Consider the following 17349-nt stretch of genomic DNA (forward strand, 5'->3'; position numbering starts at 1 on the left):
TGTTTGCCTTCTCTACGCTACCCTCAGGAAAAGCTCCAAGCACACTCCTGATGCTCCCAAAGGCACCATTCCCCAGAAGGTTCCACACGACTCAGTGCAGCAGCCAGGGCAGCAGCAATGTTCTCATATGTTCTTAAAAGGAATGTAACATTCATGACATAAACTGCAGACACATAACACTGAAGTCATCCAACAAAGAAATTGCTATCAATGGAAAGGATTTAGAAACCACTGGGATTTATGAGTACAGGAGTAACACAAGACAGATAAAATCTAGTCTGAAATGCAGTCATATAGCTGGGAATAAGAAGATTTCAGCTATATAGCTGGGAAGAACTATAAACCAGAGGGTCATAAGTTGAAAGCAACAGAAGAGAAAAAGGAATTAGATTTATCTGACCAGCACTGGCATCAACAAGAGGAACCCAAGAAATAGGAAGAAGTATTTTTTTGTTCAGACGGTAAATTATTCATTCTAAGATCTTCTTGAAACATCAACAAGAATAAATTGTCCATATGTAAGAAAGAAAAACAGAAGCTGAGTTTAAAAAAGGCTTTTTCAGGAAACAGGAAGACAGGGGAACATCTTCAATATAGGAAACTGTAAGAATTTAACTTCTAAATTTATCAAAATAAAAACTGAAATACTATAGGACTGCTGTCTATAAATGTGTAGCATAAACACCCACCAAAACAAAAACAGACTGGACAGCAACAAGTAAACTTGCCACAGCTAAAGAAAGCAAGTTATTAGCTGTCAGAGGACAGATGCTAACAACCTTGCACAATACCAGAAATATTATTATCATAAAAACCACAGAAGGGCCTACCTAAAGAAAGTCCAGTCCTGCAGAACACATAACTAAAAAGTTTCCCAGTTTTTGGGAAACTATCTCTATAAAATTCAGTTCAAGGTTCTCGTTTTAAAAAAATAAAAAAAAATTATTACTCCTTCAGAGTAATAATCTAGTAAATCTTGGGAATCAAAATTACCAAATTCAGCCATGGCATAAGAAACCGGTCAACAAAACTTTTAACCTTAAATAGGGCAGGAAGAGGTAGCTGAGATTTTAACTGCAATATAACGACCAAGTGGGTGAAGCCCTGAATTTTCTTTCATTAATGGACTCCCCTCTCCCCTGTATTTTTTCTACTGACTGTCCAAGTTTCCTGGTGTGGTAGAGAAGTAAAAAACCAATAAAAATCTCACAAGAAATTGCCTGAATTTTTAACTTAAGTAAAATAAATTATCTAAATAATTGGGGTACGTTCTACCATCCACTACAACCTTAAATATCAAGTGATTTCAGGTGAGGGTCAGAACCAGGACAATATCTTCCAACAGAAGACAGACTATTCTTAGTTTGGGGACTGGACTTACAAGCTCATTTTGACAGCAGTTAGTAATCTGAGCAATTTAAGACCTCAACTTCCTGCCCCAAAAGAAATTCAATAAAAGGAGACTTGTTTTCGGGGAGATTTCAGTAATAAGTTTTGGGGAAGCTTATTGCTTTGTCTTTTAAAAGTGCTCCAATGCTTCTATACAGCTACTGAAAACAAACCTTTAAAATGTGGAGATCACTGAATGTAACGAAAAGTTGATATGTAAAAGATAAGTATGGTATAGTTTATTTCATTTCTGTAAGTATCATATTCATTTCTTCTCAGATATGCAAGTGGGGCTAGAAAAGATCTTTGTTTCATGCTATACAGTAATAAGAAAACTATTACTTGTAATAAAAAGGTGGGAGTAGGGTACATTCTGACACTTTAAATCTGCAGTCTGCCAGAACAACCTAGCAAGAGCTGATAAAAAAAGTATCTCTAGATAAAGATATCTCTAATGTATTAAGATTTGGAATGTGATAATTCTATTTACATATACTTTGATACTTCATTTGAGTTCATTTTCAATAGTAAACATGCAACAGGGCTAAGTATCTACAAGGCTGTGGCTCCACCATAGTTCAAACAAAACAGCTCTTTTGTAAAGTCAGTCCTATTAGCTAATAAAACCTATCTTTCCAATGTCATTCTATTGAACAGAACTGGAGCACATAAAATGTTACCATGACAGCACTTTCTTCCTAGATTTTAAATTAACAAACTCTCACAAAACATATATTATGGCATAAGGATCATCTGTTAGCAAGCACATACTTCACTGCTTTGAATCTTACCTAGAAATCTCTGCTTGGGAATTCTTCTCTCCGTCAACTGTAAATGGTGATGCTCCAGTTAATAATTCATACATAAGAACACCAACACTCCACCAATCAACAGCCTACAGAACAACAGTAATTATGTATGTTATGATTCGCTGAAGTAAAACTGTTAATAAAAGAAGGAACTGAACAATCCACTTAGAAAGCAACTAGCATAGGAAGAATCTACCTATATACAAATACAAAAGCAAAACAGGATACAACAAAGCATAAATAAATGTAGTACTGACTGAAGTTATTTTCTGTGATAAATTAATTTTATATTGAAATCTCTCCACCTGGCTTCTTTAACTAATTTCTCAAGCTGAACCCTTTCCACCAACTCCTAAAGTTCCTTTTGTTTTCCTGACAGAATTCTGTTTGATTTTTACCATTGTGATGTGATATGAATTCTAATACATACTCAAAATAACAGAGGAACCTAAGGCTTGCTAAGTAGTGGAACTTGAACTTTTATGAGCTGGAGAACGAAATTAAGGAATGTCCAAAAAGCACAATTTAAGATCACAGTCCACAGTTCAGTTTCAGGCACCTGAAAATGCTATGAAAACATAGAATGGTTTAGATTGTAAGGGACCTTAAATACCATCTTGTTCCAACCTCCTGCCACGGACAAAGACACCTTCCACTAGATCAGGTTGCTCAGAGCCACGTTCAACCTGACCTTGAACATTTCCAGGTACAGATCATTCAAAACTTCTCTGGGCAACCTGTTCCAGTACCTCATCAGCCTCACAGTAGAGAATTTCATCCTAACATCTAATCTAAATCTCATCTTTCAGTTTAAAGTCATTCTCCCTTGTCCTGTCACTACATGCCCTTGTGAAAAGTCTCTCGCCATCTTCTTGTAGGTTCCCTTCAGGTACTGGAAAGCCACAATGAAGCCTTCTCTAAGCTGAACTCAATTCTCTCAGCCTTTCCTCACAAGAGTGGTGCTCCATCCCTCTGATCATCTTGGAGACTCTCCTCTGGACTCACTCCAATAGGTCAATGTCCTTCCTGCACTGAGGACCCCCGAGCTGGATGCAGCACTGCAGCTGGGGTCTCATCAGAGCAGAGTAGAGGGGCCTTGCCCTGCTGCCCACACTGCTTTGGATGCAGCCCAGGACACATTTGGCTCTCTGGGCTGTGAGTGCACATTGCTGGGTCATGTCCAACCTCTCATCCACCAGCACTCCAAAGTCCTTCTCAGCAGGGCTGCTCTGATCTGCTCTGATCATCCCCAGCCTGTGTTGATACCATGCATTACCCTCACCCGGTACCTTACACTTTGTCTTGTTAAAATTCATGAGATTTGCATGCCCAATTCTTGAACTTATCCAGGTCCCTCTGGATGGCACCCCTTCCTTCAGTTTTTGGTTGTTGTTAATGATAACACCAATACCAGCAACAACAACAACTTTGGAATGTTTAAATATTTGGACCACTATTTGTCTATTTAAGCTCCTGAAATTTTTCATTTAGGTAGTATCTGCTTCAGATATTCCAAACTTGAGATTTTCATGGAATCTGCTTAAAATCTGTTCCTTCCTGTTATTATATCTATGACATTTCCAATCTTGAACACAATTTCAGCCAGTTCTTGTTTCGCCTGTTTGCTGCTTCACTCAGGCAAAGCTTTCAGAAGAACCATGTCTCCAACATCCTACTGCTGCAATGGATCATGGGTAAAGCAGTGTTTTTGTTTGTTAAAGAACTTTAGTAAAGATCAAGCACGAGCCTTGTTACTCCCGCTTTGAAAGTTCACTTCCTTTTGGTTCCGGTTACTTTCCCTGCTATCCATTTTGCATAGACAGCTCCACATGGTACAGGCACTGTTCAATTATGGTCACCCAGTGCCACCACTGCACCTCAGGGGCCTTAGAGAGATGGACCATGGTAACACATGGGATATTTGGCTTCCCATATACTAATCGTATTATTCATCTCTCTTATACCTCATAACTTACAAAATACTTCTTCCTTTCAAAAGGAAGAGTGCTACTATGAATAACAAAGGGAGCAGTTTAATCCTTTCAACAAAATAATTACAGGTGTTTGAACTGCTCAGGTTTACAGCCATGAAATCTGCAAATCAAACTTCTGCTTTACTTATGTTGGCAATATTAATACAATACAGAAGGACAATATATTGAAATCACTACAACTTGGCCACATGTTTTATTTGGCTTTGCTTCAAAATACACAGAATCTTATGTCTAATATATTCAGCCAGTGTCTAGAAGAACTACCTGAAGAAGTCTCTGTAGTGTTATTAATTATCTTTGTAAATATATAACGCTCAGAAAATCGCAAATAATTTTTTCTTGGCATGTATTTTTCTAAAACTCAAGTAGGATCTGCAGAATCAGAAATCAAACTTTAAAAAAAATAAATACTGAAATACTAGAGTAAATCCTTAAGACAAACACTGCAATCATCTAGAACAGATTACAGATGATAAATATTGATTAATGAGAGCACAGCATATTAAAGCAATCTTGTTTTCTCTTTTTGAGTTGCTAGATATGCAGTAAGTATAAAATACACTAAAAATCTTCTAAAACGACCATATACAACATTGCCAATGATAAGGTACTGTGTGGTGTAAAACAACTAACATCACGTACACAATTGCAAAATCACCCCTATTGATCAGCTAACAGTCACTATCAAACTGTGAAGTTATGCCTTATAGAATACTGTATGACTGCACAACATCTGATGAAAGTATCAGACAAAACCAAAGATAACAGCACAGAGATTCCTCTTTAAGTCAGCAACAAGCTGAATTTGTAAGCTTTGAGAAGACAATCATATTTCAAGGTGACTGAGAAATTGGAGCAATGCTCTGGAGGTGGAATGACTAAACTAAGAGAGTGCAGGAAAAAGCTTCAATTCCTAAGTTTTTTTAATTCCATTTTTAATAGCAACTGGGCAAGCAGTACAGTAGAAAAAGACAAAGCGGTTATAGTGGAATTCAAGGTAGGTGTGAGACAATGACTAAGTGAAAAGACAAAGCACACTCTATTTCATGTGTAGTAGAAGAATCAGGGAGGTCATTCTGGTCTACTTCAAACTGCCAGATACCAGCTGTTCCCACTACAGTGCTCCCTAACTGAAGGTAAACTCAGACCAAAAGAGGTGCAGAATGCATAGGGAAGGAAAAGAAAGAACTTTCCCAGGCAAAAGTCAGACTTTTCCAGTTCTTAGACAGGCTGCTGTAAAAGGAAAATTATCCACAGCAAAAAACAGTCTACAGCAAAAAAACAGATTAAATATTCCCCAAAACTTACCAGTACAGCGAGCAATCAGAATAACTTATCTATGAATATTTTAGAATTATTTTGGAGAGTAGGATCTTTTGTTTGTGTCAAAAATAATCTGTTAATTATTGTTGCCTTGATCCTTTTCATCAATTACTGACACTTTATTGCGTAGTAAAACTTGAGTTGTAAGCCAAATAATTTTACAATATGAGAACACTTACAACATTAATAACCTATCTCATACCTCAATAAAGAACATATTTCTCTGATCTCCAGTTTAAAATATGTATCAGAATTAGCCACAAACCATTTTCCGCTCTGAATTTGCCAAGGCAAATAAGTGCCAACTAAGTTTATTGTCCCACAGCATATTTAGAACAAATTTTGAACAGAACACAAATAAGCCTTGCTATCTTTATAAATATGCCTTTTACTTCAGATCAGAAGAGGAAAATACATCAACATACAATTGAAGACACAGGAAACAATCTTAGGACAACCTTAAATAACACATACTTAAATAAGATAACATGTCATATTTTACAATTTTACAAAAAACCCTCAAACTGAGCAATATATTGACTGAAGAACTAGTTTATTTTGAGTAATAAACTTAGAGCATACCTTATCATGTCCTGTGTCTCCCCCTCTTACAATATCTGGAGCCATATATTCTATTGTTCCACAGAAGGAATATGCTCTCTCATTCTAGAAAAAAAATAATATTTACATCTAACAATTATATTATACAAATAATATGGGATAGATATGGCTAACAGTTCCAAGATGCTGGCAGCAATTCTTCTCCAAATAGCTCAGAACTGCTAGCTAAACAATATTCCATCATATGTAGAGATGTATCGCATAATGCTACTGAATATTTAGTCTTCTATGAAAAAATAAAATGTTATAAGTTCGTGTTGCGGTCTAAGATAAGCACACAAAAATTAATCTACTAATATTTAGAAAATCTCTCCCACAAATCTAAATGATCTATACATTTCAGAACTTCGCAAGATTCCCCACCTAACAGATATACATTCTGAAGGCTGCAATACCAATACTCTAGATAACAAATGAAATTTTTCATTAAAAAGGGAATTACTTGTAAGAGGTACAATTTGACTAAATTGGATACAAGATCCTTTGAGTTCCCCATATTTAGGAATTCATTATGACCTCTAAAAAAGTTGTTTTATTTCACAACAAACACACATATAAAAAACAACATTCTCTCAAGAAGAGACTTGGAGAGAGACAAGACAGAGAAAGGGAAAGGCAGACAGTGTTGTAAACTTAATTTTATTCTATGCACTGAATTATTCTCTTGTTCAAAACTAAGCTGCTTTCACAGGCATGTATAATTGTTCCCTGGTAGCGATTTACCTTTGAGGTCAACATGAGGTCATGCTGTACCTTGCTAATGACGAAAGCACATGTGTTTGGGCCATGCAACATTGTTCCTCCCTTATCCTTCATGCTTCTAGCAATTTGGGGAGAGATCCTGATAGGTCCTTTAAAGAAGAGTGTTCAAAAAAGCAAATATTTCAAAAGTCAGGTTTTACATTTGTAGATTCAGGTTTGGAGTTTAAAACAGGTGCTATATAAGAGACTACACTAATGAGAAGAAGCTTCTAGAAGTAGAAATAGTGCTCTGTGCTACCCCAAGGCATAAAAATTAAACAGTCCAGCAGCATATTATTAAACTGTATTTCTTAAAATACATATACTGTGACTGGTTTTTGGGGAAAAATTCTAAGTTCAGAATAGCTTGAGGCCTCATTTTGTTTAAATATTAACTTCTGATACAAAACCATATAAAAATGAACTTTTCAAAATTCCACTTTCTTGTGACACCACTATTGTTGCTCTTTGATAATCTTTTCCAGTACCTGCTATCTTAAATATAGTGTGATAGAAAGCACAAAGAAAAATGTCAGAAAATCCTAGCCCTCCATCAGAGACTCTAAAGCTATTCAATCTCTCTGTTCTTTTTTTCCTTCAGTTGGGAAGGAGGGAAGGAGGGAGGGAGGAAGGAAGGAAGAAGGGTGAAAAGGAAGTGGAAAACACAGAAAGAAAAACTGCTCTTCACTTTCTACCTCTCCAAAGAGTACAGATAATGCAGCCAAAGTGAGATACCAAGACAACTGTCTCAAAGCAAAGCACTCTGATTCCAATTATAGATTGACACAGATTTGCCTTCATAAGATACTGTAGATGGTCCTGACTTCAAAATAGCTGAAGTCATAAATCCAGATACTTTTTTGTTTGAAACCTTTGTTTATGTTGTGGTTTATTAAGTTACAAGCTTCATCAATTACATATGGCTGTTACTACAGGTTTTAGAATATGAAGTTTCATTAGGAACACTTAGGTAAATTTGTGACTGTTAAATACGCCTCTTACAGGAAGTCACTAATAGTTTCTGCTGTTAATGCACTTCATGTGGATTTAAAACCATTTTTAAACAATGTTATCTCCAACATAATTTTCTGGTCTTCTAAGTACATGAGATACATGGCTATAGTGGAGAGAGTCCAGCAAAGAACCATAAATATGATTAGGGGGACCTATGAGGAAAGGCCAAAAAAGCTGAGCCTGTTTCACCTGAAGAAGTGAACCTGAAATTTCAGGGAGATCTCATCAATGTACAAAAATGCCTGAAGGAAGCATGCAAAAAAGAGGGAGCAAGACTTTTCAGTGGTGCCCAGTGACAGGACCAGAGGAGGAAATACTTCTTTGTGATAAGGGTGACTGAGTGCTGGCACAGGCTGGCCATGAAGTTTGTGGAGTATCCCTTTCTGGAGATATTCAAAAGGCTTCTTGTGGGCAATCAGCTCCAGGTGACTGTTTTTGTGTACAGGGTAGGGCAGGATGACTTCCAGCAATCCCTTCCACTCTGTGATTCTGTCACAAAATGCCACTGTAGGCTTTATTTCAACAGTCATTTTGAAACCACAGCCAAGTCTTATTTTGTAATGTCCTCCAAATTTACATTTCATTCAACTACATAACATAAATCCCAATTCCAAAAGCCACATTATTAACACTTCTATGTTATGAGATGTAAGACAAGAAAGGATGCTCTTAAGAAAACAACTGAACTTGGATTACCTACATGTGAATATTCACTGAACATGCACATCTTACAAATTTTGAGCTTATGAATTTTTTTGATTAACATAGAATGCTCATTTTCTTCCCTCACTCAGCATGCGTGCCTTAACCATTGCAGTGCTCTCCTCTGAGTTGCAGACCAGCGAGCAATTAGACACTAACAGACAGAAACAGAAGTGTGGCTAACCCATAACTAGCAAGTCAGTACAATATTGACTTTGTCTTTGAACAGGTACCATTAGGTTTGTTCCAAATCAGCAAATCAGTTCTCTAATGTTTACAGATAATCTGGAGATAGTTTTAATCCTGTAGCAAGCAAGAGATGGCTATGATTTCTTTCTTTACCACGTTCAGCATCATTCCTGATTGTTTATGCAGTAACATAGCTTTTAGTAAACAAAGTGGGTACTTCAAGCCAGTTAGCTGCTTAAGACAGTAATAACTTGTCACGAAGCCACTGATAGAGAATTTTGTTAAGTTCTTGAATAGTGAAAGATAGATACATTCACATGGACAGTCAGGCAGTTCATTTTGTTAAACCATCTTGTTATTAAATTAGAAAACCAAGTTATATTCCCTTATTACTTTTTCTTTGAGATGAGCTACAGACTGACATAGTGGCGGTCCCAATATATATCACCAGACTGTTTCCAACAAATACTGTAGTGCTACACACAGGGTAGATTTATAAATTTCCCCATGCCAGCTACAGCAATATTAAAAAACATAGTGCACTGCATTCTTTCCAAGTTCCTTGCTATCATTCTGACTGATCTAAGCATCCTAGCAAAATGTAACTCCTTTAACTTGCCAGGGCAGTTCCAGTACATCTCCGCATAATTTATTTTAATGTCCCATTTTCCTCTTCCTTCATCAAAAAAGAAAGGGCACTGAAAAGCTTTAGTACAGAGTGTTAGAATTCTGTGACATCCAAGAGATGTGTAATGCAGATTAGCATTTGTGCTGGAAATACAGCCACTTCATCAAAAAAACCCTACTTCTGAGCAGTGTCTTTTTTGCTAAGACTGTACCTCAACCTGGGCATCTGACCACAATTAGACCAATTGCAGAGATCAAAATACCTAGCTTCAAAAATCAATCAAAAGTGCTGACAGAAGGATGGCAATCTTGCACCACTATGTTCTTGATTATCTTGTGGTATCATCCCTTGGGTGTGCTTCATAACCAAGGAGTGACAGGCAGGCCTTTGAAACTACCTGAAAATGTAGAAAGCATGTGTGTAAAGTTTTCTCCTCAATGACAGAGAGGTCTTATGCCTTCAGAGTCGTCTAATGACCTCCTTCAACAAATAAAAAAAGCACATTAACAGCAACAAAAAAAGCAAAAGGATCAAACTCCATTTTGCTGCAGACTAACCACACTCACCCCATCTACAGGAAAGGCCTGACTGATGGAGAAACAGTCACTACTGTCATAGAAGGATGTGTCCTTTAGAGCATATATCCTACCCTACAATAATAAAAAATCACTTTCATGTTTTTTACAACATATGCAAGTGCAGGCTCAGACAGTTAAGTCTTGCAACTGCTCAACAGCTCATAACAATATGTGGGACAAGAACTGCAATTCCAGAGGAATTAGATGAGACTTCAAGACAGCCAAGGTATCACTCATACTCAACATGCTCTTAAAAGACTCACCTCTGCTGGGCTAAACTGTCTTTTTGCAGCCAGCTCTTTGGAAAAAGGGCTACTCCATTATGTCTGATTTAAGAAGGCACTGTGCTGGAAGGATGGTGTTAGCTTCCAGTGCCACAAAACTCACACAGCCCAGAAGCATTGAAAATGTCTGATTCAATATCCCAACACATCCAAAAAGGGCATGCAATCTGGGAAAATGAATAGTGACAGCAGATTCTGGACAGGCGTTTCCCAGCACCTTGGAGGTAAAGGCCTTGCAATTTTCAGAGCAGAAGACCTGATTCCCAAGGAATTGTTACATTATATGTTACATTATGTTACATTATAACTTCTTCAATAGAAAGAACATCATTGGTTCAGGGTGTCAACAAAATCAAATTAATTTACCTATGGAAACAGAGATCTCCATTACTGAAAAGTGCACTTAGAGTATCTGGCTTAGAATACTGAGGCATATTCTAAGTACACTGTTCTGCACACGTGCACAATATGGGGAACATTTTCTTGCCATACAAACACTGGTTTGGCAAATGCTTCAGAGCTTAAGCAATCATGATTTTAATTCCAAAGTATACATACATGCAGGTGTAGAAAGCACTCAAGTGTCTTTAAGACAGTTACTTTGCCATTTGAAGATGTATTATTTAACATTTAAATGTACAGCCTTTGAAGTACTTCTTTAACATGATGAACTTCATTGAAACAATATATGCCACCACTGCTCCAATAGTCACTTGAGTCATAAAATCTTACGGCCTATTTAATTCACAAGTCTTTGTGCAAACATTATTTAGAGTATTCACTGAATCCATTCTTTTCACCATTCAAAATTAGGAGCCACTTCTCCAACTACTTGAAAGGTCATCTTTGAAACAGAACAGACAGCTTTCTGTTTTCTGACTACTTGCTGTACAAATACTTTGTTCTTAACTGAGCTAGACTACTACCTGGAACATCAAATATGACACATTCTGAAACTGTAATACTATCATATTCCTTCAAACCATGAAACTTGACTCCTTAAATAAATTTTGTAACTTGTATAAAGTAAATAAATAAAACAAATTACTCTTCCCTAGAAGTTCTTTAACACTGCAAGTATTCTCTAATGGGAATACCTTGCTAATAGAACAGATGGTAAGATAGGGTAAAGTTCTACTATTTTTACAAGGAAAAAAGTAATTTGTTAAGAAATAAGCAAATTCAGACAGAAAATATCAGAAAGTTTATATAACGTGACTGTATTCAGAAGTAAGACTTAATTGGGTTTATAGACCCACCCAAAGCGTTTCACAGGTTATCAGATTAAATCATTTTTTGTCCTTTCAACAGCAACATAAAATCCATTTCTTATTCTCCACAAATGGCTAAAGTGGTAGACCATTTTGAGGCCTGAACAGATGCCAGTGTTTGTACTGCACCAGAGAACTCTCACTGTTGCTCTTCACTTGATTAATCCAGGGAAACACACCAGAGTAAACCTACCTGCCTTAATTGCTTATACCTTGAACAAATGCTTCAAGTCCTAAGTTGTCTTTCTTCCTTTCTTAAAGGTACTTCAAAGTTCCAGGCTGCATTCATTAGACTGGGCTCTATCAGTAGTATTTCAAATAGCACCCATTAGAAATGAAAAGACATACGAAAATTACTAGAATACAGAAATCAGTATCATCATTGCTCCTATTTTGTACAGGAGTGAGTGTATGTAATCAGTCCTGAAAGCCATAATTTACAGCTTTGCTACAAACATAAATAGTGAAAACTTTCCCAGAATATCAATGTCAGGGCCCTCAGCTTATCAACAGGCTCTACAACCTCTTTCACCAATCCTAGGGGCTAAGGCACCTCTGCTTAAGACCAACTCTGACAAAATGCAGCTGAGTAACCTGTGTGGAACCTTTTCAGGGGCTCCTCCACTTTCAGCTGGGAGCAGAAGTTCAGGCTCCCATTCTTGAACCTTGCATCAGAGCTGTGCTGTAGGTATGTCTGTACTTGGCTGGGTATCTCACTGATACTGATCCACCAAAATCAAATCCTGACTTGTCCCCAAGCCTCTCTTCACAACAAACTTTTCTGTTGACCACTGGACTGGTCCCCAAACTGGTTTTTCTGGCACTAGACTCCCTCTGATGATCTTCTACCACTGGTCAGTGAGCACATGAATCCATACTTGCCGTGGTCACGCAGCTCACACTAATGCAGGAAGCAGTCTCCCCGTCCTGCTGCTTTCTGAGAAACTAGTCAAGAACCACAGTTCCTCCATGAACAGCTTACAGGACTGAAGAATTTAAGCAGTAGAAGAGCTCAGCAGTATCACATAGAGTATCTCATATACTAGCTATCAGCAAACTGGCTGTAAGCTACTGATCAAGTACTAATTCTCTTGGTAAGCGCTTAATAAGAAAACCAGGACCACAAGACAAATCAAAAGAATGCTATCATAATTGAAAATTTACTTGGAATATGTAAAGGCCACATAGAGGTTCTCCTAACAAGCTGCCCTGTTGAATGGATTTTGCATTTCAGAAAAATCACAAGTAAAGACTGAAAAGTCTGAATTCTTGGCAGAAATGGGACCTGTACCTTCAGTGAGCCTTAGAGATCACTCTAGCATAGATATTTACCTCAAAAATAAAAATGCATCAAGGAAAAACCCATTTTCATAGAAATTATACCTGCAACATCCTTCACTGTCATTTTAATTGCCCAGAATAACAGTAATTACAGTCTTAATTTAGGAAGACATATGAAAATTGGCAGAAAGACCTCTCTCAGTTCAAAGACGTGATATAGGTTTAAAATGGGGGGGGGGAGGTGTTGAAATCTTGCTTCAACAAGGTCCTTACCATACTGACTAGTTTCTTAATTTTTTTTTTTTTTTAAAGTTTCAATTATTTTGGGAAACTTCTTGGTGACAATATCCAGATTTAACACTGAGTAATTAAGCTGTCCATTTCAGAAAGTATAACTTCAACCAAAAAATCTCTCAGCTGAAGAAGAAGCTGTTACTTTTCTAGCCATAAACTTCTATTCACAACCAAAACTATGACCTTTGCAGGAGACAAATGAGGAAGAACAAAAAGAAAAAAAATAGTTCAGTGGTACACTAGTTAGACTGCTCTGCTGCATATAACAAAATCATAATGAAGGCTGTAATATAAAAACATAAGTTTAGACTAGAGCAAGAGCAGTTGCCATAGGGCTGATCAAAGGTCCACTAGTTTGAAATGTCATTGTTTATTGAAGAATTTTTTTTTTAAGTATAGGGTCATGTGAAATCAATCGAACATCCTATCCTGGTGGTTCCAACTTGAAGAAGCCAGTTATAATTCAAAATACCATATTGGTTACTATGCCTTTTGCCATTAGACTAATGATTTCTGGTTCCAAAACACACATGGTAAAATGCTACTGAATTTTTAAAGCAAGAATGAGATTTGCCTGCCAGCAGATGACATCAGAACAGGCAATTAAAGCGGACAGCAAGGGCAGCTAAACCTTGACCTGTGTTAACCAAGAAAACTGCAACCTCTACCTTTGTGAACCCAGAACAAATGGCAGTGGAAAGCCACACCCTCATCTAATGTCAAGTGGAGATTCAAGAACCCTTTTCACAGACTTTCATGACAGCTATGTCTGCTTTTGCAGTGTGGTGCAATTGCAATTCTATAAGGAATTATTTAAACCACTTCCTAATAATGGATTTTAAAGCAAGTAACTAAGAGTAATGAAAACAAAAGTCTCAATTCTGCAGACAAGAAAAATCCAGAAACAACTATTATTGTGTGGGAGGAATACAAGTATGTACCAGTGTCAACTTAGATGAACATTTTGTACTAGGTTCTTCTCAAAATTCCAATTTTTGGAAGACTTGTTTTCTAAAGCATTGTCTTTTTGAGGAGAGGCAGTAGTACCAAGGAAGAACAGTACACAAAGCAAAACCTGAGAAAATAATATTTCTTCAAAAATAAGCAAAATTATAAGGTATGGAAGAGTACTAATTCTGGGAGGAGTTTTGCTAGCTGCCACTACAAGCCTTCAACAGTCTTTTTTTTTTTTAATGAAGAAAATAGTACAGAATATAATTAAATCAATTAAATATTTATAGTTTCAGAGAGATCCAGATGCAAAAGGTGAAGGAGTAGGAGTGGACAATTCTGCTCAACCGCAATACATCTGGTGCTAAATTCATTCACATTTGGCTGTGAATCTCTGGTCACTCAAGCTTTTCACAGTTTTTCCTTTGGCTGCCCAAGTTTGATGGAAGTAAGGTATTCACAGTTATTCAAAAGAAAAAAAAATCTATGAGAAAAATGGATTAATGATAATGAGAGCATCTGCCCTCAGAAAGTAAAACAGAATCAGTTTTTATGAGTTGACTAGCAACCTAATATCCAATAGAAGACTGAACACAGAGATTGTTGTTTTTCCCCAAAACAGGATTATTTTTTTTTAATGGTATTTTACAATAGGCAAACAGTATACTTAAAGCAGTCATTGTAAGAAATCATGATCTGTTTTGCAAAAATTCTTAATAGCACTTTAATGTTTTCGCATCAAAGTCTGGATAGAAACTATTTTATGCTCTGATCTGCTGCATTACTGGTCCTTGCTGGAAAAGCACTATCTTCTTTGTGATAAGGACTGGAAAGGGAAGCCTCTTGGGCAAAGGCTCAGTCAACTGATCATTGATCGTCTGGTTTTGCAATTAAATTAGTCCAGCTCAGTGATGTGCCTTTAGACTGTTTTGTATGTTCTTAATATTCAATTTCAGGACAGTTAAACCTAAGCCAACTGAAGCACCCCAAACAAAGCAAAAAAATTTTGCCATTGTTTCATTTCTTTTTACCAAACTAATTATCCAGACAGATCTATATAACCAATATTAACTTCTATGGACTAATTTCACTATTTAGTTTACTCTTGCTTTTTTGTCTTTGAAATGTAAATCTACTTCTTATAACTGTGTTTGTTATGTTTACATCACTGAACAATCCTTTAACTAAAACAAGCATATGTAGGAAGTCATCTGAAGTATGGACAATTTTACTGATTTTTGCATGAGAATGATCAGTGTTGGAGAATACACTGTCTAATTGCAATGATAAGACATTATCACTTTAATTGGACAACTATAAAGGATCTTTTAAAGTTAAATGCACAGCTAATCTACTATGTCACTCGAGATGACAGTTCCTAAAGCACTAAATGAGTCAAGTTGTAGTCACTTCTGTTTTGGATTACCTTTAAACTGCACTACTAAGAATTCGTACAAATCTCTTCCTAGTTCATCTATCAAAACCCACAGCTGACTAGCCTCCATTTAATCACTTTTCCTCCAATGAAATGTTCTTTAAAATCTTCACTTTTCTTTCCAGAAAAGAATGTATACTCTAACATCAAATAAATGAAAACAAACAATTCAACAGCGAAAGGCATTTGAGTTGTAACTAAATTTGCAACTCTCATCAAGAGATTTTCAGATGAAGAAACAACAATGTATATGAACTATTCATTCTAAACATCAGATAGACATCCATCCAACTGTCTTAGGTTTCAATTCAATCATGCCTCACACTGAATATCACGTTTTTATATTTATTACTAAGGCATTTGTATGCTCACAGACACACTGTTTCAATACTGACAACATTCAGTATTTACTATCTAACATCTTTGCTTCTGTTAAGCAAACAAAAAAGCTTCAGAAGAAACTTAAGCTAGTGCAAAATATGTGTACCAATGCAGAAGAATTGAGCACTTCACTCTGGAAGAAAGTATACTTTACTGGATTTAATTAAGAAGAAAAACATTAATTATTATGCATGGTCAAGTAGATAATTTCTTACAGTAATTCAATGCAAGTGTTCGTATTATTTTTCTTAAGACATAAAGCTCTTTGTGTTTACTAAAATACGATTTTTAGTATAGTTTTCAAAACTAAAGGCAATATGAGGGAAAAGAAGGATTTTTAAAAATGAAATAGCACTTTATCAATACACATCAAAATTAAGACCAAACCTAGTGATTAGATTAAACTGACATTGACCAAATCAAAACAATTCCAGCATAGAAGTGGAGCTATTAATGAGATAAAAAGATAAAAATATGCCTAAGCTACAAGTCCACGAGATAAAGGTAACACACAAGAAATATGATGGAAAAAAAAAACCCCAAAACAACAGCTTAAGAGTTCTGGGGTTTTTAAAGATAAATGTATTACAAGACTTGGAAAAAAAACAAAAGCAAAACAAACCAAACAAAAAAAAAACCACAAAAAACAAAACAAACAAAAAAAAAAAACCAAAGCAACAACAACAAAAAAAACAAAACACACACAGACAAAAAAAACACCACCAAACAAAAACCTGAAGTGATTTCATTTGTGAAATCAGCACAAACAGTGCTGTAGAAGTTTCTAGTTCTATCAATCCTCCTTGTCCCCAATAATAACTTATATTAATGTAATGTGCAAATGTAGTTTGAAACCCAGTTATACAAACACTAGACTGAGACACACAAAAACATAAGGTTAAAATTGTCTTTTTTTACCCCAATTTTGTTTACAGTTCAGTTGAGATTCAAAAATCATACACACTAGCCTTAAATTCATCACAGGGCTAAGAATACAAATACCATAAAAAGTAACGCTAAATCTCTTTCCATCTCTTAATCTCTTACCTAATTCCATTCTGTGGTTAGCCTAGTATAACTGTGGGTCCTCATGAGCTTTTGAATAGTTTGTATCAGAACTAATTTCATACTTAAATACCTTGTGATGCTGACTTACCCTATGAGAAATCCTTTTTACTGAACTACTTTATTCTAGTCAGGTTATTTCTTCTCTTTGCATATAAATAAAAGCATATTGCTTCATTTTAAAGAAAAACAAAGGCAACACCCCTGTTGATTTAGTTGTAAAAGGCAAATTTCAGGTTTTAGCAAAGCAGTACCATAAAATGCTTCAAAGCTCTTACAGTCACACTGCTTTAACTTGGATGTTTAATTCTTGCATGCTACTTTCACATAGTAATTGTAAAACAGAAAGAATATTTGACAATGCACTCTTCACATATGCTTCAGTAGCTGCATGGCAGA

General features: G+C 36.2%; 2 protein-coding genes across 2 annotated transcripts in view; one reads left to right on the forward strand and one right to left on the reverse strand.

The window, feature by feature from the left end:
- The window catches only part of DGLUCY (D-glutamate cyclase), a 220452-nt gene that overhangs the window by 124888 nt on the left and 78215 nt on the right, over positions 1 to 17349 (forward strand). The gene's annotated exons all lie outside the window — the stretch shown is intronic.
- RPS6KA5 (ribosomal protein S6 kinase A5) overlaps positions 1 to 17349 on the reverse strand; it is a 74174-nt gene that overhangs the window by 27507 nt on the left and 29318 nt on the right. Inside the window, exons 6-7 of the mRNA XM_058829756.1 lie at positions 6098 to 6181; positions 2181 to 2284 (exon numbers count right to left, since the gene is read on the reverse strand). Of these exons, the coding sequence (XP_058685739.1) occupies positions 2181 to 2284; positions 6098 to 6181 (188 nt within the window). The remainder of the gene's footprint in view (positions 1 to 2180; positions 2285 to 6097; positions 6182 to 17349) is intronic.

This window comes from Poecile atricapillus, chromosome 1 (assembly GCF_030490865.1).
Source record: "Poecile atricapillus isolate bPoeAtr1 chromosome 1, bPoeAtr1.hap1, whole genome shotgun sequence".
NCBI lineage: Eukaryota > Metazoa > Chordata > Aves > Passeriformes > Paridae > Poecile > Poecile atricapillus.